Source organism: Molossus molossus, unplaced genomic scaffold (assembly GCF_014108415.1).
Source record: "Molossus molossus isolate mMolMol1 unplaced genomic scaffold, mMolMol1.p scaffold_m16_p_5, whole genome shotgun sequence".
Classification (NCBI taxonomy): Eukaryota; Metazoa; Chordata; class Mammalia; order Chiroptera; family Molossidae; genus Molossus; species Molossus molossus.
In genome coordinates this window covers 15,445,675-15,472,391 of record NW_023425388.1, presented here as the reverse complement: position 1 = coordinate 15,472,391, position 26,717 = coordinate 15,445,675, and the positions used below count along the sequence as shown (strand labels likewise).

Sequence of the window (26,717 nt, the reverse complement as noted above, 5' to 3'; positions counted from 1 at the left end):
ACCTACCCAGGCATGTGCCCTGACCGAGAATCGAACCTGGATCTCTCAGTCCACGGGACGACACTCAATCCACTGAGCTATACCAGCTGTGCGCATGTCTACTATTTTTAAACAAGATTTCTGTGTATAATAAGTTGAAATGTTTCAATGAAATTTATGCATTTTAGTTGCCATTTAACCATACTTTTATCTGTTGCTTCTATAAGTCTAGTAAATGTAGGGGGAGGGAGGAAATTGCTCTTTCAAAACTAGGGAATGATGCCTGGGTTGCAGGCTCCATCCCCCGTTGGGGCGTGCAGGAGGCAGCAGATCGATATTTCTCTCTCACATTGATGTTTCTATCTCTCCCTCTCTCTCTAAAAAAAAAACAATAAACATATATTTTTTTTAAAAAGTAAACTTAAAAAAGAAAAAATAAATAATAAAACGGGAATGTAGATGGGTGCAATAATACTATAATTTTAGGATTTAAGATTGATTTTCTTCTCTCAACAGTGAGAGGATAAATTAGCATACTTTTTTGGGAAGGGAATTTAGCATTTAGGGTTTATTAATCTTGAATGGGAAATAGCTAGCAGTTCCACCTCATTGTTCTTACAGAAATGTTCACCTGTGTGAGCAAAAGTGTACCTGTGATGTTTAGCGCATGGTTGTGCAGACACTGATAAGAACTCAAATATTCCAAAAACAGTAAATTAGATAAACTCTATAGATTATAATTTAAGGCAGCCATTAGAAATTTGTGAACTAGAGCCCTAGCCAGTGTGGCTCAGTGATTAGAGCATTGGCCTGTGCAGCAAAGGGTCAAGGATTTTATTCCTGGTCAAGGACACATACCTGGGTTGCAGGTTCAATCCCTGACCTTGGTTGGGGCGTGTATGGAAGGCAACCAGTCAATGTGTCTCTCTCACATTGATGTTTCTCCCCCTCACTCCCCTCTAGTCTCTCTAAGAGTCAATGGAATAAATATCCTCGGGTGAAGATTAAATAAAAAAAATGGTGAGGTAGAGTTATATGGGCATTTTACATGGAATGAGAAATAATTACAGAACTCCTCATCTTCATATCACTCATCAGTATATTCTTAATCATACTCTGCAAATGCAGGAACTGAGATCTAAAGAGGTTAAACAGTTTCCCAGTGTGTAACTGCTACACAGGAGTGCAGTGGGATTTGAACCCAGGCCTGTGCGACTTAGAAACTTTTCATTTGTTTGAAGTAGACTTTTAAGAAAGTTTGTATTGAATAACTCAATACCACTTAACCTGGACTTGATTATTTTTCAGCTCTAAATGGTGTTGCATCTTTTTTTTTATCCTCACCAAAGGATATTTTTGCATTTATCTTCAGATAGAGCGGGAGGGAGAGAGGGAGAAAGAGACAGAGAGACACATCAATGTGCGAGAGACACATTGAGTGGTTGCCACCCAAACAACCCCAACCAGGGCCGGGGACAAACTACAAATGAGGTATGTGCCCTTAGCGGGAACCAAACCCGGAACTCTCTGGTCCGTGGGCCGAGGCTCTGACCGCTGAGCCAGACTGGTTAGGGCTGTTGCTTTTACAATACCTGGCCCATCCAGATTTAAAGTATGACCTGCAAAGTATCCAACCTATCATAGATTTTCAATAAATATTAGTTGAATAAATGGAAATATGCATAATTCATAGTACCACAGAATTCAGAGCTAGCCTAAGGCATTTTGCATTCCAGTCCTCTCAAAAAGGTTATGGATAGCAACTTCTGTTCTCCATATCAATAAATGCAAATATACATTTGCAGTCAGAATGCTTGCTACTTGTGGTAATGCTTTTGTATTTTCAGGTGAGTATTGACTGGAAAACTGATGGAATAGCTGAGTTGCATTTTTTGAGGAGTATGACCCAAGGTCAGATACCATGCTTGAGTTTTGTCCTTGCACCAGGTCTTACTGAACTAGTTAGCGTATACAGTACCTGAGAGCTCAGTTTTAGAGTTTCACATGCCATTGCTTTGAGTGGATAATACCAGTGTCTGTTAGAGAGGGGAGAAATCTTGATATTCGGAGAACTTTTAATGAAGTGTCAGACAGAGACTATTATATTGAGTGAAACTGCCAAGTTTGACCTGTCTGCAGGTTACACAGTTTGTTGTGCCCCTGGTTAAGTTAGATGCATGGTCGCTTAAGGTTTTAGGCTTTGTATGTATGACATTTTTTAATATTAGAAAATGTGTTTGTACTATAACTTCAGTATTGACTGAACTCTTGGGAATGAGAGTGCTGGGAGCTTTGTACCTCTTCTAGCTGCATGATATGCAGACACATAAAGATACTCACTATTGAAGATAATTACAGTGGAAGCCTATTTTTAAAATAGTGACAAAAAAAGTCTGCAAGTCAGAATTGCTTTTTGTCATCAATTTTTCATTATATGAAATGCATTCACTATAAGGAGATATAAAGGGGAAAAAGCACTGATATTTAAAGGATATAGAGTTATGATTAATGATGTTCTTATCTAGTTAGGTAGTGAAGTCATAAGTCCCTTATTAAATTTATGATTAGAGATTTAACATTAACCCTGACCTTAAATGTATATCATTGATTGCGAGGGAGATATGGCCAGTATTATATTAATACATTTATTAAAATTGTCCCCACTGCCCAGCTGGTATGGCTCAGTGAATTGAGTGTTGTCCCATGGACTGAGAGGTCCTGGTTTGATTCCTGGTCAGGGTACATGCCCCCTGCAGGCTTGATTTCCAGTAGGGGGCGTGCAGGAGACAGCTGATGGATGTTTCTCTCTTACATCAGTGTTTCTATCTCTTTCTCCCTTCCTCTCTCTCTCTCTAAAAAAATTAATAAAAACATATTTAAAATAATTGTCCCCACTAATTAAATGCCCTTGCTTTTTTGTGGTGAATAAATAGCATTATTTTCTACTTTAAGTACTTTTACGGGATAAACAGTTGTCTTTTGGCATTATTTAAAAACCTAAACTAGACTCCAGAGCTAGAGAAAACTGCCATTTAAAATAGATTCTGGTCCTGGCCAGTTTGGCTCAGCCGTTAGAGCATCGGCCTGCAGACCAAAGGTTTAATTCTTAGTCAAGGGCACGTACCTCAGTTGTGGGTTTGATCCCCAGCTTAATTGGGGAGGCAACTAATTGATGTGTCTCTCCCTCCTTCCATCCCTCCTTCCCTCCCTCCCTCCCACTCTGTCTAAAAAAAATCAATGAAAAAATATCCTCGGGTGAGGATTAACAAAAAAAAATTATGTTTTTTATGTTGTCCTTAATTAATCCCACAGTGGTTAAAATATTTAAAATTTTGGCATACACTTATTATGATATTATAAATTAAATGATGACAACTTGGATAATTACGTATGTTCTTATAATCTGATTAGTATGCTTCAGTAATTAAATAGTTTGGTACCTCCATTTTTATTAACCTAGATGATTATATGAAAATAATTTTATTCATTTTACCCATGTTCAGTTGGATCCAGAACGAAGTTTATTTGACCAAGGAGTAAAGACAGATGGAACTGTACAGCTTAGTGTACAGGTAATTTCTTACCAAGGTAAGTTAATTTTAGTGTAGTTATTTGAAACTTTACTTGAGTTTTTCTATAATGAGAACTTAATTTTACCAGTTTTGGGTGTTTTAGATGGTTGTCTAAATTACTTGATGTAATGTTATAGCCAAATATTCATGCTTTTGAATTAATTATTTAATCTGTCAAGTTGAAGCAGATAGTATAACACATTTACCTGGTTTAATCAGCAAGGGATATATTGTAGAATAGTAAATAACAGGATCACAGAGAGGGCTGGAAGAATAGGTTCTAGTTGGCTTTCTAAGAATGCCTCAGCCACACCGCAGCGCTGGACTGCCAAGGAAGCCGCTGCCTTGCCTGCCATGATCAGAACCATGCTGCCTCCAGTGATGCACAGGAGCCAGAAAACATGGATGCCATGTGCCTGCTTATCCCCTCTTAACTCATTTCTCAGTAGAAGGCTCATACTGGTAATTCTAGAGCCTAAGTCACATCAGGTACCATCCCTGCAAAGAGATCTAATCTCTTGCCCTGGCTGGTTTGGCTCAGCAGTTAGAGCATTGGCCCGTGGACCAGAGTCTCAGGTTCGATTTTGGTCAAGGGCATGTACCTCAGTTGTGGCATGGTCCTGGTCAGGGTCATTCTGGAGGCAACCAGTCCATGTGTCTCCCTCTCTCTCCCACTCTCCTTTCCACTCTATCTGAAGATGATGGAAAAATATTCTCAGGTGAAGATTAACAAAAGGGAGAGAGGGAGAGAGAGAGAGAGATAGAGAGATAGATATCCAGATCTAGTCTCTGCAGTTTAGCACAAAAAGAGGAGTTTGCAAAGTAGGTTGCCTTATTCTCTTCCTTGCCCCCATATTATTTTTTTTGACCTGTTTATGAATAAGTTGCAGACATGATCCCCTTCTATTAAATATATCAGTGTGTATGTTTTCTAAAAACAAGGAATTCTTTTACATGATCACAGTACAGTTATCAAAATCTGGAAATAGTAATTGACACAACACTGTTATCTACCAAAGTTCTATTGAATTGTTTTTATCATTCAATAGGAATCTGTTAACTTCTCTAGACATATTGCTAAACATATTTTAAATGAAGTTTTGTTCTTTCATTGAGAATATATAAACTAAATTTTGTTAGTGAATTTTGTGTTTTTATTTAGATTTTTTTTTTTTAATTCACTGTTAAGGAATGGAACCAAAGCTCAACATCCTTGAAATTGTTAAACCTGCGGAAACAGTTGAAGTAGTTATTGATCCAGACGCTCACCATGCTGAAGCAGAAGCACATCTTGTTGAGGAAGCACAAGTGATAACTCTTGATGGCACAAAACACATTACAACCATTTCAGATGAAACCTCAGAACAAGTGACAAGATGGGCTGCGGCCCTGGAAGGTTACAGGAAAGAGCAAGAACGCCTTGGGATACCCTATGGTAAGAAAATACATGCTCACATGTTAGGTAGAATAATAAGCATTAAGCTTGACATAGAAGATATTAGGGTGAGTACGTTATAATCTGTTTTAAATGTAAAATTTTTAGGAAGAATATTGCTTTTTTTCTTTTGACTATAACACATGGTGGACTACTACTGCCCTGGGTGCTAATAATACAAAGATTCAATCATGCTTCACTTAACAATGAGGATACATTCTTAGAAATGTATTTTTAGGCAGTTTTGTCATTGTGCAAACATAGAGCACACATACAAAACCTACATGGTATAGCCTACTACATACCTAGACTATGTATGTGTTATAGCTTATTGTTCCTAGGCTATAAACCTGTATCTTATGTTACTGTACTGAACTCTGTGTGCAATTGTAACATAATGGTATAAGTATTTGTGTATCTAAACAGAAAAGGTACAGTAAAAATATGGTATGAAAGGTAAAAATGGTACAGCTGTATAGGGTACTTACCATGAGTAGAGTATGCAGGACTGGAAGGTGCTCTGGGGGAGGCCGTGAGTGGGTGGTGAGTGAATGTGAGACCTAAGAATTTACGGTACACTATTGTAGACTTTGTAACCACTTTACTCTTATAATACACTAAATTTACAAAATAAAAATTTATTTCATCAATAAATTAACCTTAGCTTCCCATATCTTTTTTACTTTATAAACTTATAATTTTTTTTCACATTTCAGCTCTTTTGTAATAGCACAGCTTAAAACACAAACTCATTTTACAGCTATACAAAAATATTGTCTTTAGATCCTTAATCTATAAGGTTTTAAAATTAAAATTTTTTTTTTTTTACTTTTTAAACTTTTTTTGTTAAGAAGTAAGGTAAACACATACATTACCCTAGGCCTCCACAGAGTTAGAATCATTGGTGACTCTGTCTTCCACCTCCACATTTCCTCCCACCTGATGGCTTTCAGGGCAATAAATAACTCCATGGTGCTGTCATCTCCCATGATGACAATGCCTTCTTCAGGAATACCTCTGAAGGACCTGCCTGAGGCTCTTTTGAGGAAGTGTCTGTCACTCTTCAAAAATATGTCCATGATGGCTTGCTTGTTTTTTTGAAATTGTAGATTTGTTTGTATGCAGATGATGCACCATGAACATTCCTCTCTGTTAATGAAAACCTTTTAGTGTCGGGGTCCATGTTTTCAAATTTTTAAAGGAGCTTGTTGAGGTCTGCAAGCTTCTGCTAAACCCTTCACTGTCATTTTTCTTGGGGGCTCTTCTTTCCCTTGTGCAGTTTCCTTCTCTCTTACCTTTTCTTCAGCTATGCATTCCTGTTCCAGTTCCAGCAACTTGTTAGTCAGTTCCTCAGGAGCCACCTCTAGGAGCTCCTCAGTGTCCCTACCCAGGTTAAGTTGTTTGCCATCCGAGCCACAGCTTGTTGGCTTCACAACCTTTGCACCACAGTGTTACGGTGCCTCAGTGATAGGAATTTTTCAGCTCTGTTATAATCTTGTGGACACTGTCATAAATGTGGTCCATGGTTGACTGAAGCATTGTTATGCAGCACGTGATTGTATAACAAAAATCTCTACCCTCAGGGTGTTCACAGTGTAGTTGAAGTGAGAGAAGGCAGATGAAAAGAGGTAATTGCCATAATGATGACATGTCTTTAAGCATCTCAAACAGGTCATAGTGGCCTGGGAAAGTGGGAGGGTGGAGTGGGGGAATTGAAAAAGGGTTTATTATAGACAAAGCAGTTGTTGAGCAGAGAAGGACATTCTGACAGGAAGAGTATGTGCAAAGCTGGAAAGTAGCAGTATGCATGAGTAATGAGGCAATGTAGTGGACAAGGAGTTCCTTTGTAGCATTATAGAACTCTTTTTGATTGATGGAAATTACAGTTAAAAATGGATGTGCCAGTGGTGAATGGCATAAGTTAGAACAGGTAGAGAGAGAGTGAGGGGAAAACATTATTACTATAGTTAGGTATGACTAGGTGTGGATACCTAGGTTACTTCGATTAGGTAATTTCTGTGGGAGTAGAAAGGAGGAGGAGATGGGTCAGAGTAGGGATAGGACTGAGCAACTGATTGATAAGATTGTATGAGGGTGGAGAGGTGAAATTTAAGTATTGATCTGATTTCTCACGCTTATGTGTCTAGGGCTATAATAGTGGTAAGAATTGGTTACATCTTCATTACATATTTTGTGAACTACTTATACCAGGCACTGTGTTAAATGCTAGGTTTTTGATGGTGCACAGAAAGACAGTCCATGCCTGCCAAAGCTTAGTAGGGAAGGTAGAGAAGTCTGGTATTAGATTTTTTCAAGTGAAAGTTTTGACAATACTTGATTTTGAAGTAGTAGTTAGTACACATTCACCTGGAGGCAGCCAGAAAGTAGTTTGAGGCACACAAGATTTGGACTGGGGTAAAGATGTTGTCTGGGTCTCAGTCTCACTGAATTTATATTGAATCCATAAAAGTATATGCAGTCTCTGAGGGAAAGAGAGAAGATGGAAAAGAACACAATGTTAACGACTGGTTCCTGGACATTGTCGATTATTAGGGTTGAGTAAAAGGAAGGGGAACGTGGAATACTGGAGAGGTAGAAGGAAAATAAGAACTATATAGAGTGTCACTGAAACTGAGAAAGAATTTTGGGTGGTTAAAAGACTCCATGCAGCTGACAAAGTCAAAGAATGCCGACTGAGTAATAGCTATTAAATTTGGTGATCAGAGGCTCATTGGTAGATTTAGATAAAAGTAACTATAGAGCCCTGGCTGGTTTGGCTCAGTGGTTGGAGCATTGGCCTGTGGAACAGAGAGTCCCGGGTTTGGTTCCCACTGGGGGCGTGTGTCTAGGTTGTGGTTTGTCCCCGCCCTGGTTGAGGTTGTGTGGGTGGCAACCAGTCGATGTGTCTCTCTCACATTGATGTTTCTCTCTCTCTTCCTCCTGCTCTATCTGAAGATAAATGCAAAAAATGTCCTTGGATGAGGATTAAAAAAAAAAAAGTAACTATAGAGCCTTGCTGGTGTGGCTCAGTGGTTGAGCATCGAGCCACGCACCAAGAGGTCGTCAGTTCGATTCCTGGTCAGGGCACTTGCCCAGGTTGTGGGCCAAATCCCCAGTGGGGGGCATGCAGGAGGCGGCCAATCGATGTTCTTGCTCATCAATGTTTCTGTCTCTCTCTCCCTTCCTCTCTCTAAATAAAATTAAAAAAAACCCAGTAACTATAGAGGTGGAGACAAAGCTTAGTTAATAGAAATAAATAAACATGAAAGAAATAGAGAAAATTGAATATTAATTTTGTGGGGACAAGTGGGAAGAGTGCTAGGGAAATAAATAATATTGGAGATTGAAGAGTTGGTGGTGACTTGAGTGTATTTGTAGATATATAGTATGGAACTAGCGGGAGGCGAGATTAAATAAACAAGGAGCAAGGTCATTAATTGAAGCATAACAACATAAAAGAGCCTAGTTCAAAGGATGAGATCTAGCCTCTCAGAGATAGGATGAAAATATTAAGTTATTTTTGACATGTGGAAGCTAGTATGAATGATGTACTTGACCTTAGTGTTAGTAAGTTGGGAGTCATCTCCTGTGGGGAGAATGCTGAGAAGGGAAGAAGGAAGTGTAAAAACATTTGAAATGATGCTTTCTAGGGTTTGCTTGACTTTTCAAGAACTCTTCTATAGTAGATTCTTTTACAGAAAGTAATGTATAAAAATGACTTGTAGGTAGCCAGCTTATAAACTCTAACTCAGAGTTTCTACTAAGAATATTATTTACTTAGAGTGAAGCTCTTTTATGACATTTGAGATTTATTTAGAGACAGAGAGACTTTAAAATATTATTTGTGATTTTTTTCTCATGAAATTGTTACCTACCAGAAAGTTTTAGAAATGATTAACATTTTCTTTGGAAACTAATTGCTTCAGGTTTCTATTTCTGCACCTAAGGGTAGTTGTTGTTGTTGTTGTGTGTGTGTGTGTGTGTGTGTGTGTGTGTTTTGCTAATTGCTTAATTCTGTACAAAATTTAAATATGGTTAGTTGGTCATAGCTACTTGAAATCTCTTTGAAGTATTGATCCACATTGGAAAGTTTTCTAAGTTTATACATATCAATTTTATATCTTGAGAGGAACTTAAAGCCACCTCTTCATATATTCATACATATATATTCCTATATATATTTTTTCCTGTAATTTTAAATTTTTCATATCTTTAATTATTTTTATTTATTTATTTATTTATTTACATTAAACAACTGTGGAGAAAACTAATGAATTTTTAATAGAAGTCTGGTCAAATTGAGTTATAGGGAATGTTAAAATTGACTAAAAGTAAAATCAGAGCAAATCTATTGTTCTTTTAAACATTTTTTTCTTTGTTGATTTTAGAGAGAGTAAGGGAGAGAGATATAAACATTGATGAGAGAACATCGATTGGCTGCCTCCTGCATCACTGGGGATTGGGCCCACAGCCTGGGCATGTGCCCTGACTAGGAATCAACCTGGCGACCTCTTGGTGCATGGGTCGACGCTCAACCATTGAGCCACACTGGCCGGGCTGCACTGTATTTCTACTGGACAGTGCTGATCTAGACTATTGTAGCCTTCAGTTCTGGGAAATTTTTCTGTATCATTATTTTGATAATTACCCAATGTTTCTCTGTTCTTTTTCTAGACCTCCTGTTGAATCTCCTGGCCCTCTACAGCTGTTTGCTTCCCTGTTTTTCATCTCCACATGTATTTGCACTTCCTTCTGTCAATCTTGTTTTTTGTCTTTATATTACAACCTGATTTTTATTTTCCATTTATAAGGGCTCTTTATTTTTGGTTGTTGTTTTTCATGGCTTTCTGATCTTATATTACGGATATATGTTTTCTCTTACCTCTCTAAGTACATTGATGGGGTGGGGAGGGGAATGTATTGTTTTTTGTTTTGTTTTTAGTTCTTTATTGCACAATTTCTGCTTCCTCCCATTTTTGTTTTTCTGTTTATTTTTCTAATTTGATTTTAGTCTCTCAAATATCTGATTATTCTTGACCATCTCTTTATATTTATTTAAGAGGGAATAACTTCAAAGCAAATTAGTTTGAAGTTCTGGAAGGAATTTTCTGACTATATACTGGTAAAGTTGGGGTATTGGTTCTTTCATTAAAATAATTTCAAGTGCCACCATGTATAGAGCTGTTTCTTCGACCTCTTCAGTTTCTGGAGCATTGGCCACATATACCTGTCAGGAATAGAAGGATGGTGTGAGTTAGGGTTAGGATGTGAATGCCACATTGTAGAAGTGGAAAAAGACATGGAAGGTGAGGAGGTGGTGGTCTCACTCTTCAGTTCTTAGACTGTTCTGAGATCAGTTCTTTCAGTATCTGCTTCATGTGTCTGATCTGTGTTCCTGAGAATGAAGGAGAGGCCTTGGGAGGTTCTAAGTACATCATATGCTTTAAATCAATCTCCACACTTTTCACTTAAACCTCTCCTGTTACCTGGAACCTCCATGACCTGAGCCAATAAAGGGTTCTGTAGGCAAGACTACTTTCACTTTTCATTGGTATCCTCCTTGATAGATCTTTTAGGTTATAGCTTTTCCTACTCTGCTGTATTTTCACTCTGCTTATTATCTTCAAATATTTGATGAAATCTCACAAATAATTTCTGACATTCCCCATTTATATTCCTATGTGTTTCCATCTCTTAAAAATACCTTTACTGTAATTTTCCTGGGGTCTTAGAGAAAAAATGCAAAGAGAACATGTATGGCCAATTAGTAATGTTAAACCAGGAGTCCTGATATTATTTAAGAAAACAAATCAGACTTTCTATTTTATCCTAACTTTTTAATCTTGATACGTGTTTTATGTTTATGTAAAATAAGCTTCCTTGGACTTTTAAAGGGAAATGTGGTTCAGCATAGTTTTTCTAACCATCCCCAGCCCCTCATCTCTTGTGTTTAAGTAGCATTCAGACACAGAGCCACTTGCTTTCTCCGTTCCCGACTGTTCCCTTACTCTTTACTCCACTTTTATCTGGCCCTGCTCTTTCCTTTTCCTTGCAGTCAGTTTCAGTTCCACTCCCACCAGTTTCTCCTCATTGTGGTTCACTTTCTAGAAGTGATTTTGCCTCATTTTGAAAAACTCACAGGTGCTACACTTCTCCAGCCCTTTACACCTTACCGAAGACCTTTGTACTCCGCTGCTGCTGGATCGGGCAAAACTACTTTGAGCTGCTCTTTTCCCCTTGGCCTGTTAATGAATACTGTACTTCCTGGCTCTGTGCAGGTTTTCCCTCGCTCACAATGTGCAGTGTGTCAGATGTCTCTGCTCCCCCTGTGCGTTCTACTGCATAGATGCTGATACCATGGAGGTCTTGTGGCTGTTACCTGATGTGTTTTGTCTTCACCTGAATGTATTTTGGGGTCCATGGGGATATCTTGTCACCTGGTTTTATTATAACTACTAATGGATTTTTGGGTTTGCTCTCTTGTTGCTTTTAGTGATTTTTTTTTAATTCAGAGAAATTTTAAACTTTGCTCCTGCCTTCTCAGAATCCCCCTCCCTTAACTTCTTTGTGAAAAAATCAAATAAAAAAAATCAATTCTGTGGCTGTTAATCCTTTAGTTTTATGTTGATTCATTTTATTGTAAATTGGCTTTTGATAAGTACCTAAATGTTATTTTTCTCACTTTCTTATTGAATAGCGTGTATCTTCAGGGCATAGAACCAGTATTACTTGGATAGATCATCTCCATGCATGAATACCTATACCAGAATTAATTCAGCTGTTATTTATTAAACTTCTATGGGTAGAATGCTCTTTTAGGTCCCAGGGATATTTATACATGTTGGCCATTTTTTTCATTTGTGAATTTAATCAGTAAAAGATGATGAGGAAATGTTATTATTTGGATTCACCTCTTTTTGATTCAGCAAATGTATGCACAAAGCACTGTGGTAAATTTTGAAGATAGAATGATTTACAAGACACAGTCCTTGTATTTAAGACCTTAATGAATTGTAGGGAAGACAGCTGAGTAAACAGGCAGTTAGTATGTTGTACCCTAAGGGTAAGTGCAGGAGCAACCAGCTTTTTACAGGAAGCAAAAGGGAGAAATGAGTACATTGTTCACATTTTGGATAATAAATCTAGCTCCTTAGAAACTTCTTCTATTTTTTTTTTCAGTGCACCACATCATACACTGCTACAAGATAACTTTTTAAACTTGGATAACTCACTCCATTATCTCCAGGGTAATCACAAATTTTATTCCATTTAGCCCACTGGAGAACATTTTGCATTTTGTTTTCTTGATAAAATTTCAGACCAATTAATGTAGAACCATGTGAATCCATCAGAAATTAGATTAAGAAATTAAAAAGTTGAGGAGAAAATGTAGTATACACTTCTTTTTTCTTTATATGCTGTTTATTTACTTACTTGGGGAAAAAACTGTCTGGATTTTGTGTGTGGTATGTGTATTTGTAAGTTAACTGTAAATGTATGTAACATCTAAGATGGAAGTAGGCTAATGGTAATTTTTTTTTTTAGATCCTATACAGTGGTCTACAGACCAAGTCTTGCATTGGGTGGTTTGGGTGATGAAGGAATTCAGCATGACTGATATAGACCTCAGCACACTCAACATTTCAGGACGAGAATTATGTAGTCTCAACCAAGAAGATTTCTTTCAGCGGGTCCCTCGGGGAGAAATTCTCTGGAGTCATCTGGAGCTTCTTCGAAAATGTATAAATTGGAGCTAGTATCTATTTACATTGTAACTTAAGTTTGATTTTATTTCTTTATAACTTTGTTATCATAGTTGCTTATTGATAAAAGCAGTAGTACTTAATGTTTATTAACTATATAAGGCTGTGCTAAGAGTTATGTGTATTATCTTATTTAATCTCTGAATTAAGGCTGCAAATCACAGGAATATAATATTTAGAGTGCCTATGTGGTCTTATTCCAAGCTTTCAGAAACTCCTCTCTTTCTATACTGTGCCTTCTCTTTTGAGAGTTTCCAGGAAACCGACCAAACTCTTTCTGAGAATCAGGACTTAAAAGAAGCTAATCTTGTAGGTTGGTCACGCCTGTGCTGTGTGATGGTGACTCTCTTTTGCCTTTTTAGGTTAGGGCACCTTTGTTCATTTATAGTCACAAATGGAACAATTTCCATTTCAATAGCTCTTTGTCTTTTCAAGGTTATTTTATAACATTTTTGGGAAAAATATACCATAAACATAAGGCATGGATTTTTCTTTAACTGAAACAACAATTCTAGGCGAGAATGCTCAGAACTAAGAATCTGTGTAAAACAGTAGCATCTTCAGTTTACTGAAAAGTTAGCTAGGTTTCAGGCACTGTGCTTCTGAAAAGCATTTTCCTTTAATCCTCAGCACAACCTCATGAGATGGTAGTTGGGGGACATCTCATTTAAACATAAGGAAATGAATGTTCAAGTTGGTTGAATAACAACCAGTCATACATCCAATAAAGCAAATGCTCAGATCAGAACCCACATCTCTCTGAAGTCAGTCTCATATAGTTGTTTAAACTCCCAAACTCGAAACTCCCAAAGAAAACTCCTATCTGACAGGTGGGATTCAGGCTTCTTTTTAGTTCTCCAGCCCTTTCCAGCTGTGTGTGTCTGGAACTGGATCCTGGCACAGTATCCTAAGTAGAACTGTTGGGAGCCCAGGTCCAGGACTCACTCGCAGTACACACATGATTTCTGGTGGGAACAATTTCAGTTTCAAGGCAGAAGCTTCCAGGCAATGATGGGCAATAAACAGGCTAAAGTAATAGAGACTGGGAAGTGTACCTCTTGTTTGAGAGGTGAAAAATAGCATTTGAGTAAGGAATGACGATAGATGAGGAATGAATGATTCTAACTGGTTGCATTGGAGCCTTTTATGATGTAATTCATGTTGAGAGCTGTATTTGTAGACATTTAAATTAGCTAGTGTTGTGACATTTAGGACAGCTACAGTTTTATTGAAAATTTAGCTATCTTTAAGAAGCATTGTCAAGTTAAAACATTTTTATTTAAAAGTGGATATTAGAACAGATTATTAAATTATGAAGGTTTCTCAGATCATCTTGAGGGAGCCTTTTTGGTGAAGAATGTATATCTAAATAATTTCAGTGTGTATATATTCTCATCTGTGATCTGATGTTGAAGATATTCATGTTTTACATGGCTTGAGAGAGAGAGAGAGAGAGAGAGAGAGAGAAAGATTGATTTAGATACAGATACTTACATTTAGAAAACCATGGTTCTTTGAATAATGAACTCTAAAAGAAATTGAAGTTTTCCATCTGTTACTTCTCTTAAAAATACCTGTTATAAAGTGACTATCAAATATTAAGTTCAGTTTTACTGGATCAGCATTTCTGGTTTTAAATGATAACAAAAATTTTTATGTGTGTTCTTCAGATGTATTGGCAAGCCAAGAACAACAGATGAATGAGATAGTTACAATTGATCAACGTAAGTATTCATGCCCATGATACACGTCGGGCCCATTTATCAGTAAAAAATGTTTCCTTTATTTAGTACTTTAAGGTAGTAAAAAGAAAAACTAATTTTTAAATATTTATGAAGTATTTTAGATATGCAAAGAAATAGTAAATGATAAGCAACATCTGTGTATACCATAACACCATACACTATTAAAAAATAAATCTTTATATATAAAGTTTACCAGTTGTAGATCCCATTTTAAATGACTATCCTGAATTGGATGTTTATTATTCTATTTATATTTTATATTTTTACCAACTATGTAACCATAAACACTTTTATCATTGTTTTGTATGTTTACACTTTTTTAGGAAAATGCTAATATACTGAGCATATCCTTTTATAATCTGTTTTTTTATTTAAAAGTTTTGAGACTTGCCTATATTGATCCTAACTGCTCGATTTCATTCATTTTTGCTGCTGTATATTAAAACTTTGTGAACATCATCAAATAAGTATTTGTCAGAATATATATGAGATTCTCTGGTTGTAGGATTATAAGGTTTCTACCTTTTCAACCTTACTAGGTTTTACCAGTTTTTTTCTCAAAGTGTTGGTATAAGATTGTACTCTCATCAGTAGTGGAATGTGAGTCCTCATTTGTCTACATTTTCTCCGGACCTCAGGTGGATGCTCTACCCACTGAGCCAAACCGGCCAGGGCTGTCTACATTTTCTCTAGCATTTGATAAACCATTTTTAATGAACAAATATTTTATAACTATATATACACCACTAAATTATTTCAAAAATAAGATCATCTCTTATTCACTAAGTTGAGATTCACAAATCGTAATGCAGACAGACATCATACCTTATCTTTGGAACTTTTTTGTAATTTTGTTCAAAACTGTTATGGAGTAAGGCTTTTGAAGTGAATACTTTTGTTGAGGTAATTAGAGGAGCATTAGTTAAACTAATTGCATTTTATGTCTTTCAGTAGTTTTTTTACTGCTTGTATTAGAAGGGAAAAGAGTTTTTCTTTTGTCTTTCTTTGCAGCTGTCCAAATTATTCCAGCATCAGTACAATCTGCAACACCGACTACCATTAAAGGTATAAACAGTAGTGCAAAGGCAGCTAAAGTACAAAGAGCTCCAAGGATTTCAGGAGAAGATAGAAGTTCACCTGGGAACAGAACAGGTATTTTTGCATTGTCATCTGGTGTTTATACAATTTGTTGAATTATGTGTATTTTGTTTTATTTCACTATATAAAAATGTGAGTATGGACTATTTCTCTGGCAGTGCTTAGACAGCATTTGAAAAAACATCCGTGCTTTTAGCGTGGCCGAGATGAGAACTGGAGAACCTTTTGTTGCCTTTTTCCCCTCAGTTAATTCATAACATTATGGTCAATGTTTGTCCCTGTCAATATAGGAAACAATGGCCAGATTCAACTGTGGCAGTTTTTGCTAGAACTTCTTACTGACAAGGATGCTCGAGACTGCATTTCTTGGGTTGGTGATGAAGGCGAGTTTAAGCTAAATCAGCCTGAACTGGTTGCACAAAAATGGGGACAACGTAAAAATAAACCTACAATGAACTATGAGAAACTCAGTCGTGCATTAAGGTAAGCATTTATGACTTTTTAAAATAAATATCAAGCCTTTCTAAAAAATGGCTTCTTATTTTACATGTAAACATTGTTATGTAATGATGTTAAACTACTTGTTCATGAGATGTTGTTTTCTTTATATATGAAAAAAGTTAAAAATTTTCATATTATGTTAAAAATGACTTCTTAAGGAGATCTTTAGTACTAATTTTAAGGTACATAAAGGTTTTTGTAAGGTTATTCTATGATTACTTGTTTCTGTTTATCAGGGGAAGCCTTTAATTTCTTCTTTATATCTGAAGATATTCAGGATAGGTTATTCTTGGATGGCAGTTCTTATCTTTCAATATTTTGAATGTCATGCCACTCGCTTCTGGCCTGTCTTGTTACTGCTGAGAAATCTGCTGATAGCCTAACAGGGAAAAGTTACATGTTTTTATCTGATTTAAAATCATATGCTACTCTGTTTAAAACTAACATGTTTAATCTTTGAGGTTTCTATCATTTATGTAACAAATAAAGATACTGTCATTTGCATAGTTGAATTGAGTATAAATTTTAGCAAATATGTAGATATTATCTTTTTATAATTAGATGCAAAATGTTGACCCATTTCCGTGTTTCTTTCTTCCCCTACCACCTGCTTGAATCAATATCCAACCTTTCCATTGACAGAATTGGAATGGAATAAAATTATTTATAATTTCCCCTAAGTAGTATGAAATTTTTTGATGTAATTACTATAAGAAATTATGACTACAATAATGGAAATTCAGTGTGTGTATTTAAGTATCTGGGAAGTAAGATATATAGGAATATCATAGAATAATGTCTTGTTTTTATTTGAAGAGTAAATATAGAAAAGTAGTTCTGCATTTTACTTCTGAATTTCTAAATAACATTTTTACTGCACCTTTATTTTTCACTTGGACATTTTATATGAGTTTCACAGTGAGAGACTATGATTTACCTGTCATCACTGCATATATACGTACCCTTTCTGTCCCCTCATCCCAATATAATGTGGAAATTTTGGTTAGATCAGCATTCACTGTTATAGGATCATGGCCATTGTAGGTATTATTACATGGTTTACCATGGTTACTTTTCTTTTCCAGAATGACCTTTTGTTTTCCTTAGCATTCATAAGTAACTAAATGCTTTCTTTCTTTTTCTTTTTTTTTTTTTACCCTCACCCAAGGACTTTTTTGCATTTATCTTCAGATAGAGCAGGAGGGAGAGAGGGAGGAAGAGAGAGAGAAACATTGATGTGAGAGAGACACATCGAGTGGTTGCCACTCACACGACCCCAACTGGGGCGAGGGACAAACTGCAACAGGTACGAGCCCTTAGCGGGAACTGAACCCAGGACTCTCTGGTCCGTGGGCCAATGCTCTAACTGCTGAGCCAAACAGGCCAGGGCTAAAATGCTTTATTTTCAATGTGCTTATCACCTAATGCAGTCTCAAACACTTTGCCAACTATCTAAAAATCCTTTGGGTATAATTAGAATTAAAACCGTCATTTTTGACAGTTGATATGATTTTGTACTTATAAATTATATCTCAGAACTATAGATGAATTATTAGAATTAATAATTAAAATGTTGATTCTTCTTAGATCAACCTAAGTTGCAATGCAGTAACCATCTGAATAAGTTTTTTCATGGAACTTGACAAAGTAACTGTAAAATTTATGTGGGACTATAAAGGACTAGCCTGAAGAAGATTAGTCAAGTGTAAATGCTTGCTCTATGAATTATTGAGACTCACTATGAAGCTACAGCAGTAAAGCTAAAACAATGTACTGTTTGCTTAGGATAGTCCAATAGACCCTAGATTAGAATAGATAGCCCAAATAAAACCAAGAATATACGAGCATTTGATTTAAAAATGGCCCTGGGAAGAGGACATGATGAAAAGCCCTACTTTTCAACCAGTGGTGTTGGGACAATTAACTGTCCATATGGGAAGAAAGTAAAACTTCCTCATATCATACTAAAAACCAGTTCCATGTAGCTTGTGGCTCTAAATGTCGAAAGTAAAATAGGAAGCATCTAGACGTACCTCCATTACTTTGGTTGATGAGGAAACACGTTAAACAAAATCAAAAGCACTGACCCTAATAGAAAAGATCAATAAATTGGAGTACAATTAAATTGAGAACTTCTGGTCATCAGACCTCATCATCAAGAGAGTAGATCATACCTGGATAATCTAAAGAACTCTTACAATTCAATAGGAAAAAGAGAAAAAATGGAAGAGAGACTTAAATAGACACATTATAGATTTTCTAAATGGCTAGGGAATATATACAAACGTGTGCAACCTCATTAGTAACTAGGGAAATGCAATTTAAAACTACAATAAGCCCTGACTGGTTTGGCTCAGTGGTTAGAGGGTTGGTCCATGGATCGAAGGATCATGGGTTCGATTCCTGGTCAAGGGCACATACCTGGGTTGCAGGTCTGATCCCTGGCCCTGGTTGGGGTCGTGCAGGAGTCAACCAGTGGATGGCTCTCTCACATCTATGTTTCTCTCTCTCCTGTGTATGTTTCTTTCTCTCCATCCCTCCCTTCCACGCTATCTAAAAATCAATGGGCCCTGATCAGTTTTGCTCAGTGGTTAGAGTGTCAGCCCCCAGACCAGAGAGTCCCGGGTTCGGTTCCTGCTAGGGGCACGTACCTCAGTTGCCGTTTGCCCCCGGCCCCAGCTGGGGTCATGTGAGTGGCGACCACTCAATGTGTCTTTCTCACATTGATGTTTCTCTCTCTCTCCCTCCCTCCTGCTCTATCTGAAGATAAATGCAAAAGTGTCCTTGGGTGAGGGTTAAAAAAATAATAATAAAAAAATCAATGGAAAAATATTCTCAAGTGAGGATTGGCAAAAACAAACAAACAACGCCACAATGCAGTGGTCAGCACACAGCCTAGAATAGCTAAAATTAAAGTGATTAGCCGTACCTGGCGTGTCGGGGAGGACATGGAGCGGTGGGAATGCTCCTGCACTTGCCGCAAGAATGTAAATTGTACCCTAACCCAGCAGTTTCTCTTCTAAATGTTTAACAAATGAAAATGTATGCATATGTCCACACAGCTCATAACAGCGTTATTGATAATATTCAGAAACCAGAAACTACCCAAATACAGGTTTCTCCCAGGATCTGAAAGTAGAGCGGCCCAATATAGCCTTTCATAAGCTGAACCCCAGCGTAAAGCGAAGAAGTAGTTACCATTAATTTATATGGAAATATTTCAGAGCGCTCCCAGACCCAGAAATAACCTCCCAAACCGTGTCAAATAACACATAAAATCTGAAAGAACACTACCATGGAATGAAAGCAGGTATGCACAAAATAAATCAAGATAAAGCACAGGTGCTCACAGATAGCTCAAAGTGTTGGCTGCTTGATGCTGAGAGACTGAGTGTAGTTCCTAGGGAGGGGGCTTGATGGGGCTGCTGCTCGGAGTGCATGCTGCCTCTGTGGTGGCTCCCTGCAAAACAAATGCTGAACACTATTTTTGCTTTTTTTTTTTTTCCATAAAAGTGAAAATACTCTCCGGATGTTTTTTGACTAGTGACAGATAGCAGGTACTAACGTAGGTCTTTCGTGAAAATAAAGTGGTGTATGCGAACTTTGGGATGCATGGGATACCTGTATCTGTCAACAGTAGAGTGAATGAATTGTGGTAGACAAGAGTATGTACTGTGTATCCATGAAAATGAACTGTTGCTACAATCACTGATATGGGTGAACCTCATAAACATGTTTGGTGGAAGAATTCAGACCCATTTATATACTGTATGAATGTATTTATATAGTAAAGTTCGAAAAACCAGGAAAACTAAATTATAGCATTTAAGATGCATTTTGGGGTGATCAGGATATAAATAAAAGCATTGAGATTACTATGATGAAACAGGATTGTGTTTACCTTTGGGGGAGGGAGTGATGATTTGGAGGGGCTGTAGAGGAGATTCTGGGGTGCTGGCAGTGTTCTGTTTCCTGACCTGATTCATAGTCAACAAGTGAATGTGCAGTTTAATAAATCACTGAACTGCCCACTTTTCTGTCCTTTCTGTCTGGAATATATTTTACAATGTAAAAGGTTAAAAAAAATACAAGCTTTAAAAAAAAGAGGAAAGAAAAGAAATCATGCCCATGAAAATACAGGTATTGTGTACCTTTCAACTTTCTTCATTTAGAGAGGGAACAAATGCAGCAAATTGTTTGCAACTATATGATTTATCTACTAGATTAAAGGACGTATTAAGTAAAATTGAAACTTATGTATATGGATTTTTTATCACCTCTTACTAACTTAATTTTCCTCCTTGAAATATAAAACCACTTTCCTCCTCCTTTCTCCTTTTTCTCTCAAGTGTCTGTTTGTTACAGCCTCACATTTTATGTAGGAATTTTTTTAAGAAAGTGAAATGCCTATAGCATTTTAAACTGGATAACAAGCATTTGTGGGTTGGGGACTGAGCTCTCAAGTCTGTATCCACGTAATTGGCACAAAAAGAAACACAAGACCATGGCCAATGTGTTTTATATCTTACCGGCAAAGTGAATCATAACTATTCTGTTTTTGCTGTTCTGCATTTAGGGAAAGATGACATGATTTCCTGTGTATAGGTCAGTCATTTCATTAAAGGTCTTGATTAAACTGAGTGACTTTTATATTAAAATCCTGCTAAACACTGTAGTTTATACCACTGGTACTTTAGCAAATGTTCTTTTTGTAATCACTAACAACTCTGTCAAATGGGTGCAAATTGGCAGTGTAATTTTAAAATATAAAGGCTTCACAGTCTGCCAGCCCAGAAATCTTCACTTGTTTTTTCTTGTTATTGGAATTGGCAGTGCACAATGGTAAATAAAGTCTGTTTTCCAAATTAAATATAAATCCTGCTCTATTTCCATCTCCAGAGAAAGCAGCGATAAACAGACTTCTAGAGCAGTGATTTTCAACTGGTGTGTCAAAAGAATTTTTATGCAATACCTGACTATTTAGTCAGGGGCACTGACCTCTTTTCCCTTAGATTATCAAATTAAAAAAATGACAGCAGCCAACACAATAGCCATTTGGTGTGACTGAATCAAAATTATAATTTTTTTTGTCAGATCAGCAAAAAATATATTTTTTGGTGTGCTACAGAATTTTAGTAATTTGTTTATGTGTGTGCCATGAGATGAAAAAGGTTGAAAATCTCTGCTCTAGAGTGATTTCCCCAAAAGGAACCAATGTAGGTTTAGAAACATTGTTTCTTAATGATGTCTTATTTCCTGTTTTTCTGTATTGTTTCTTCTAGCCCTTTTACTTAAACTTGGAGGTTTCCTATTGGGTTTGGAGAATTTCTCTGAACGGAAAGCCTTTACGTACTAAGTGAAGGCACAGTTACACAATACAGGATTTTGTACAAGACAGAAAAGTGGACATTCCAACAGTCCACAGTATTTGTATATTAAAACCTTCTTCATACTATATGGAATCCTAATTATTAACATAGCTTATATTTTATAGAAGGTTATATGCTAGTTATTGTGTGCTTAAGCACTTTGCAAAAATTATCCTTTTAATCTTCAGCAGTTCTATAAGGGTAAGTGCTGTGTTTAACCTCATTTTATAGATGAAGAAGAAAAGCTTAGCAAAAATGTGACTTTCTTCTGGTCACAAAGGAAATGAGTAAAGATGCTAGATTTCAAATTTGAGCATTCTGACTCTAAACCCCTGTTCATAGATTCTGTTACTGCTCCCAAGTTTTTTTTGTTTTGTTTTTGTTTAATGTTTACTTTTAAATCAGTGTTTTATCCTAATTATGGAAAATATGCTTTGAAAATTTAGTATATGAAGTTTTGAGCATTGAAATTTTAGTAAATAATGTTTTGAAGTTTTCTTGGATAGTAACATTAAATATTTCTATTTAACTTCAACGTTAATTGCTGCTATGGTAGATGCAGTATTCTCCTAGTCTTCTTATAGAAAAGTCTGTGAAAGATTGTAAGTCCAAGCTCTTTATTGTTTTATATAGTGCTGATGTGTTTTTCTATTTTTAAAGGTATTATTATGATGGGGATATGATTTGTAAAGTTCAAGGCAAGAGATTTGTATACAAGTTTGTCTGTGACTTGAAGACTCTTATTGGATACAGTGCAGCAGAGTTGAACCGTTTGGTCACAGAGTGTGAACAGAAGAAACTTGCAAAGATGCAGCTCCATGGAATCGCCCAGCCAGTCACAGCAGTAGCCCTGGCTGCAGCTTCTCTGCAAGCAGAAAAGGATAACTGAGCCCAGGACTGCTGGGATTTCCAGGTCTTTTCTTAAATATGAGAGCGAGTATTGCTCTTACCTTTATTACTGAATTTGAATCTTTTATTTCTAGACTGTACAATCTGATGCATGATTTTTTTTATAAATATTTCATACTCTTGTGAATTCGGATCTTTTTACTTTGAGCATATATTTTAGGATATGTGTATGTTAAAGGATCACCACAATGGCTTCAGTGTGAAGGCAGGTTCATTGTGGGATAGTTTGTTGACGGTCAGGAAAGCTAAACTGGTCAGTATTAATGTCTAGCCCTACCAAAAATAGCCAGTAGCATCTGAGGATGAAAAATAAATGAAGTCTCTTCAGGAAACAGTCTGGCTTAACTATTTTTGAAAACAACTGTTTCCCTTCTCTGCTGCTTTAGATGTTGCTTTACATAGAACCAGAAAATGGAGTTTTAACAGCTAAAGCATGTGTGCCTGTTTCATCTAATCAAGCAGAGCTAAAATGTCATATCAAATAAAAGTATAATATTAACAAATTACTGAACTAATAGTATCGAGTTATTAAAGTAATTTATATATTTGCAAGCAAAGAACGTGCGTTGACTGGCAGAAGAGCAGTGCCGAAGAGGGAGATCCAGGTGTCAGTCCGGCTTAGCTCGGCCAGTCTTGAGGATTTTCTCTATAGATTATTCATGTCCGGCCAAGAATTTAAACTATTTTAAGAGAGACAGTTAATTCTAATAAACCAACTATTAACAAATATTTTGAAATGATCTCTGTTTTTCCTGTCAGAGATTTAAATTGAGAAGGTATACCTCAGCCAGAAAATTGGTTCGGTTTGGTTTGGCTTCTCTCTCTTTCTAGCTCTCTCTTTTTAATTACCCTTTAGTGCTGGATTATTATGCAAAGCAGCTTATATAGTCACTGCTTTCTGATGAAATGAAGACTTTAAATCAGTCAGCAGTACTTTACCTTTCAAGACATTAGTAAATTACTTACAAATAGTTTAAAAAGGAAATTTTGACCTCCAGTACAGGCAGTCTTCTCTTAAAAATTCCCATTTATTTAATGTTTTCCTTTTGAATATTTATATGTGTGAGTATGCAGATATCTATATACATGTCCATTTAACCATTTCCTATAAATACAGATACACATATATATGAAGACATAATATTCAAAAGGAAAGATAATTTCAAAAGGTAATAACTCATTTTTTTTAAATCTTAAAAAAATTAAATAATTCTTATATATAGGATACTCTACTTTGCCACAAGCTAACACTAAACGGAAGTACTAGAAATATGTATCTTTTTTGCTTGCTTGCTCATTCACTTTCCTTTCTTTTTTTGTTTTGTTGTTTGTTTTAAGGTATTATTTAGAAATTTTGATATGAGATACTGGCAAATAACTTCTAATCCTCTTATGGCAGAAGACTGATTCTCAAATATTACTTTATGCACCTTCTCCCTCGTCATTTATTTTAAAATCATTGCTCTAAACAGCTTTATAAAAGTTACTGCTTTTGACTAAACAGGAGGAAGGACCGTGGTAATAACAGGCAAGGCGGCATTGTTTGCAGTTGCTGCCATCAATATACTAAATAGTGGTTTGGAATGAACCACAGGAAACAGGGCTTTTAGGACAAGGAGGAGAGGAGGAATCTGCGATCTCCTTTCCTGATAACCTCAAATCATAATTTAAAGTACTGTGCTTCAGGACTACAAAGTACAATGTCAGTCCATTTATATTATAGTAAGTCCTTGAAGACCCTGCAGTAGACATGTAAAAAAGAATAAAATTTGTAACTTCCCACTTTTACCATTTTATAAACACATACAAAACAGACTGACAAATGATTCGTATAAATTGGGTGCAGTGGTTACAAGAATATCGGAGTAGACTAGCATTGTGAAATAATATTCAGACACTCCAGTTTCAGATCAAAATAGCTAAAAAGGTTTCCCACCATCCACTTCTGGCCTGGGGAGTTGACAAGTCACTTATAGTTTTTAAAAAATAATAAAGTATACTATTCTGGTATATTTTCAAGAGCTTAAAATACTTGACTTTTTAAAGTGCTTTTGAGGTGACATCGTTGAAATTTTAGCCAGCATGGCAGACTTCCTTTATGTCTCAATCGTAGGTATGTATATTTTTTAAGGCAAAGAACATCCACATTTCTTATAGATCCCTAAAAGAAAACTATTATTTTTTCTCTCCTTTAAGCATTTCTCAGATGCTTAAAAAAAAAAGGCAAAAAACACGCATTCTCCATTTTTTTTTTTAGCAGTTTTTATTTCTCATAATTTGAACAGAGACAGTTCTCATACATGATCAACTGTTTCTTTTTTCTTCTTTGCCTCTTGTCATTTTATGCATCACAACATAAAGTAATGAGACTAATTTGCTCACTTGATTCAAGAAATTTTTGTTATTTTGTCTCAATTTACATAAAATATTTTCATTGTCCTTATTAAGGTTATAGGTATCAGAAAGTCAGATAGTATTTTCCCTTATTGAAAGATTATGAAAGAAAAGGTAATTCATGCTATTAATTCTTTGCTTTGTTTTTATGTATGAATTTTCCATAGGAGAATTTACAATATAGTTAAAGGAAGAAAGATAAAATTATTGGTCATCTTTTGTACCTTAAGTACAAGAATAAATGAAATGTTCACTTTTGTTTTAAAACTTGTTTTCCACACAAGGTTCTCACTGAGCCACTTTCATGGGTATCTAGCTAGCCTAAAGTTTGGAAATTTGTGTTGGCATCAGAAAATCAAATTAGACAGAATTGCTGTGTGGTTGATCTTCACATGAATCAACTCATCATATTCATTTTATATCAGTCTGTGTCAATTAATTAGGAAACAATGTTAGTTGTTTTTCTACCATGATTAATGGTAAAACTCAAGTATGATATTTCTTTAAAGGATTGTACCTCCATATATTTCTGGTGAGGTCTGCTATTTTCCATATTCATCATTTTATGCTACTGCCTTTGAAAAAGAACTAGTGTATCTTTGAAACAGCACAAAATGTTTTTAAATTCATAATTGCAAAACAACCTGTGACTAACTTAATGTCTTCATATCTAGGGGGTGTAAAAATATTGATATCCAGTGATATTTCACTTGCTGCCAGAAGAAAAAATTCTCAATTTTTTGTAAAAGGGAGGAGAATTTTTGCATACATTTTTACTCTTTAAATAAAGACACTTATACTGTCATAATAACAATTATGTATTTCTTTGTGGTTTTTATTTTTTTTGTAATTTTACATAAAACAGTTATTTTCTATTTTTACTCAGATAAAAATATTTGTGCATAAAATGTAAAAATAGTAAAATGAGAAAAATAAAACTATTATACAGTATATTTCTGTGTTAGAAGTTTTATTCCTGCAAACAAATAGTCTCAAATTCCAGGGATGTTTGGTTGGATGAAAATACGATAGTCCACATCTGATGTATGTATCATTCCCACACACTTTAAAGCTATCAATTCGAGAAGAACAGGTTTCATGAACTAAAATTGGATGGTAGAGTTTAGTCTTTTTAAAAAAAATGAATGAAATCCCATCCACAAAGCCAAAACCAATGTAGAATAACAGAAGAAATGCTAATACTGAGTATTGTCAAAAGGCGAGCCAATGATTATTAAACTAAAAATTCTTAGTAAAGCTACTTTTTTTTTAATTAAAAAAAATACTTTTCCATGTTGGTTGAGTAACAGAATGCTGCTCCAGGCAGGACTGAAATGTAGAGGAATCAGAGGGGACAGGAGAAAATGACCTGTGCTTTTGTTTATGGTCAAGCAGTGGTCAGACTTTGACATATTTAAGAGAGAAATTGCTGTTTGAGTGAAATAAATTGCTTTAAAAACATAGTCTGATTTTTGCCTTGTTTGAAGTGATGAAAACCTTCAGTTAGGAAACTGATGTATATTGTTCTCCCCAGACACTGATTTTTTTGTGTAGGACTTTAAATCTTAATTTGCAAGCCAAGCACATGTTAAAAAGGCTTTCTTTTTTTTTTTACAAGTAAACCGACTGATTTAGAACATTGCTTTTAAAACTTTCTGAAGTGAAGGACCTTTTTATTTCCAATTGGTCACAGACCGAAATTTTTGTAAAAAAAAATTAAAAGAGGGAGGGGGAAATAGAGCATTGTTTAATGGATGCAGAGTGTCAGTTATGCAAGATGAAGAGTTGTAGAGATAGGTTACACAATAAATATAGTCAAAGATACTGAATGGTGCACTTAAGCATGGTTAAAATGGTTATTTTATCACAGTTAAAATTGTTTTTAAATATGAATTACTAGAATTTAAAGACAACAATAATGTAAATTAACAATACAGGGCGTGGCGGGACAT

The 26,717-nt window shown here is 35.8% G+C and overlaps 1 protein-coding gene across 3 annotated transcripts in view; it reads left to right on the top strand.

The window, feature by feature from the left end:
* GABPA (GA binding protein transcription factor subunit alpha) overlaps nt 1–23,686 on the top strand; it is a 35,221-nt gene extending 11,535 nt beyond the window's left edge. For 2 of the 3 annotated variants that reach the window (XM_036242668.1, XM_036242667.1), the window contains exons 4-10: nt 3,483–3,567; nt 4,741–4,986; nt 12,532–12,726; nt 14,420–14,473; nt 15,506–15,646; nt 15,883–16,075; nt 22,123–23,686. In XM_036242668.1, the coding sequence (XP_036098561.1) occupies nt 3,483–3,567; nt 4,741–4,986; nt 12,532–12,726; nt 14,420–14,473; nt 15,506–15,646; nt 15,883–16,075; nt 22,123–22,351 (1,143 nt within the window). In that variant the 3' untranslated portion in view covers nt 22,352–23,686. The remainder of the gene's footprint in view (nt 1–3,482; nt 3,568–4,740; nt 4,987–12,531; nt 12,727–14,419; nt 14,474–15,505; nt 15,647–15,882; nt 16,076–22,122) is intronic. The other variant, XM_036242669.1, reaches the window with a different exon arrangement.
* The last annotated feature ends 3,031 nt before the right edge of the window (nt 23,687–26,717 follow it).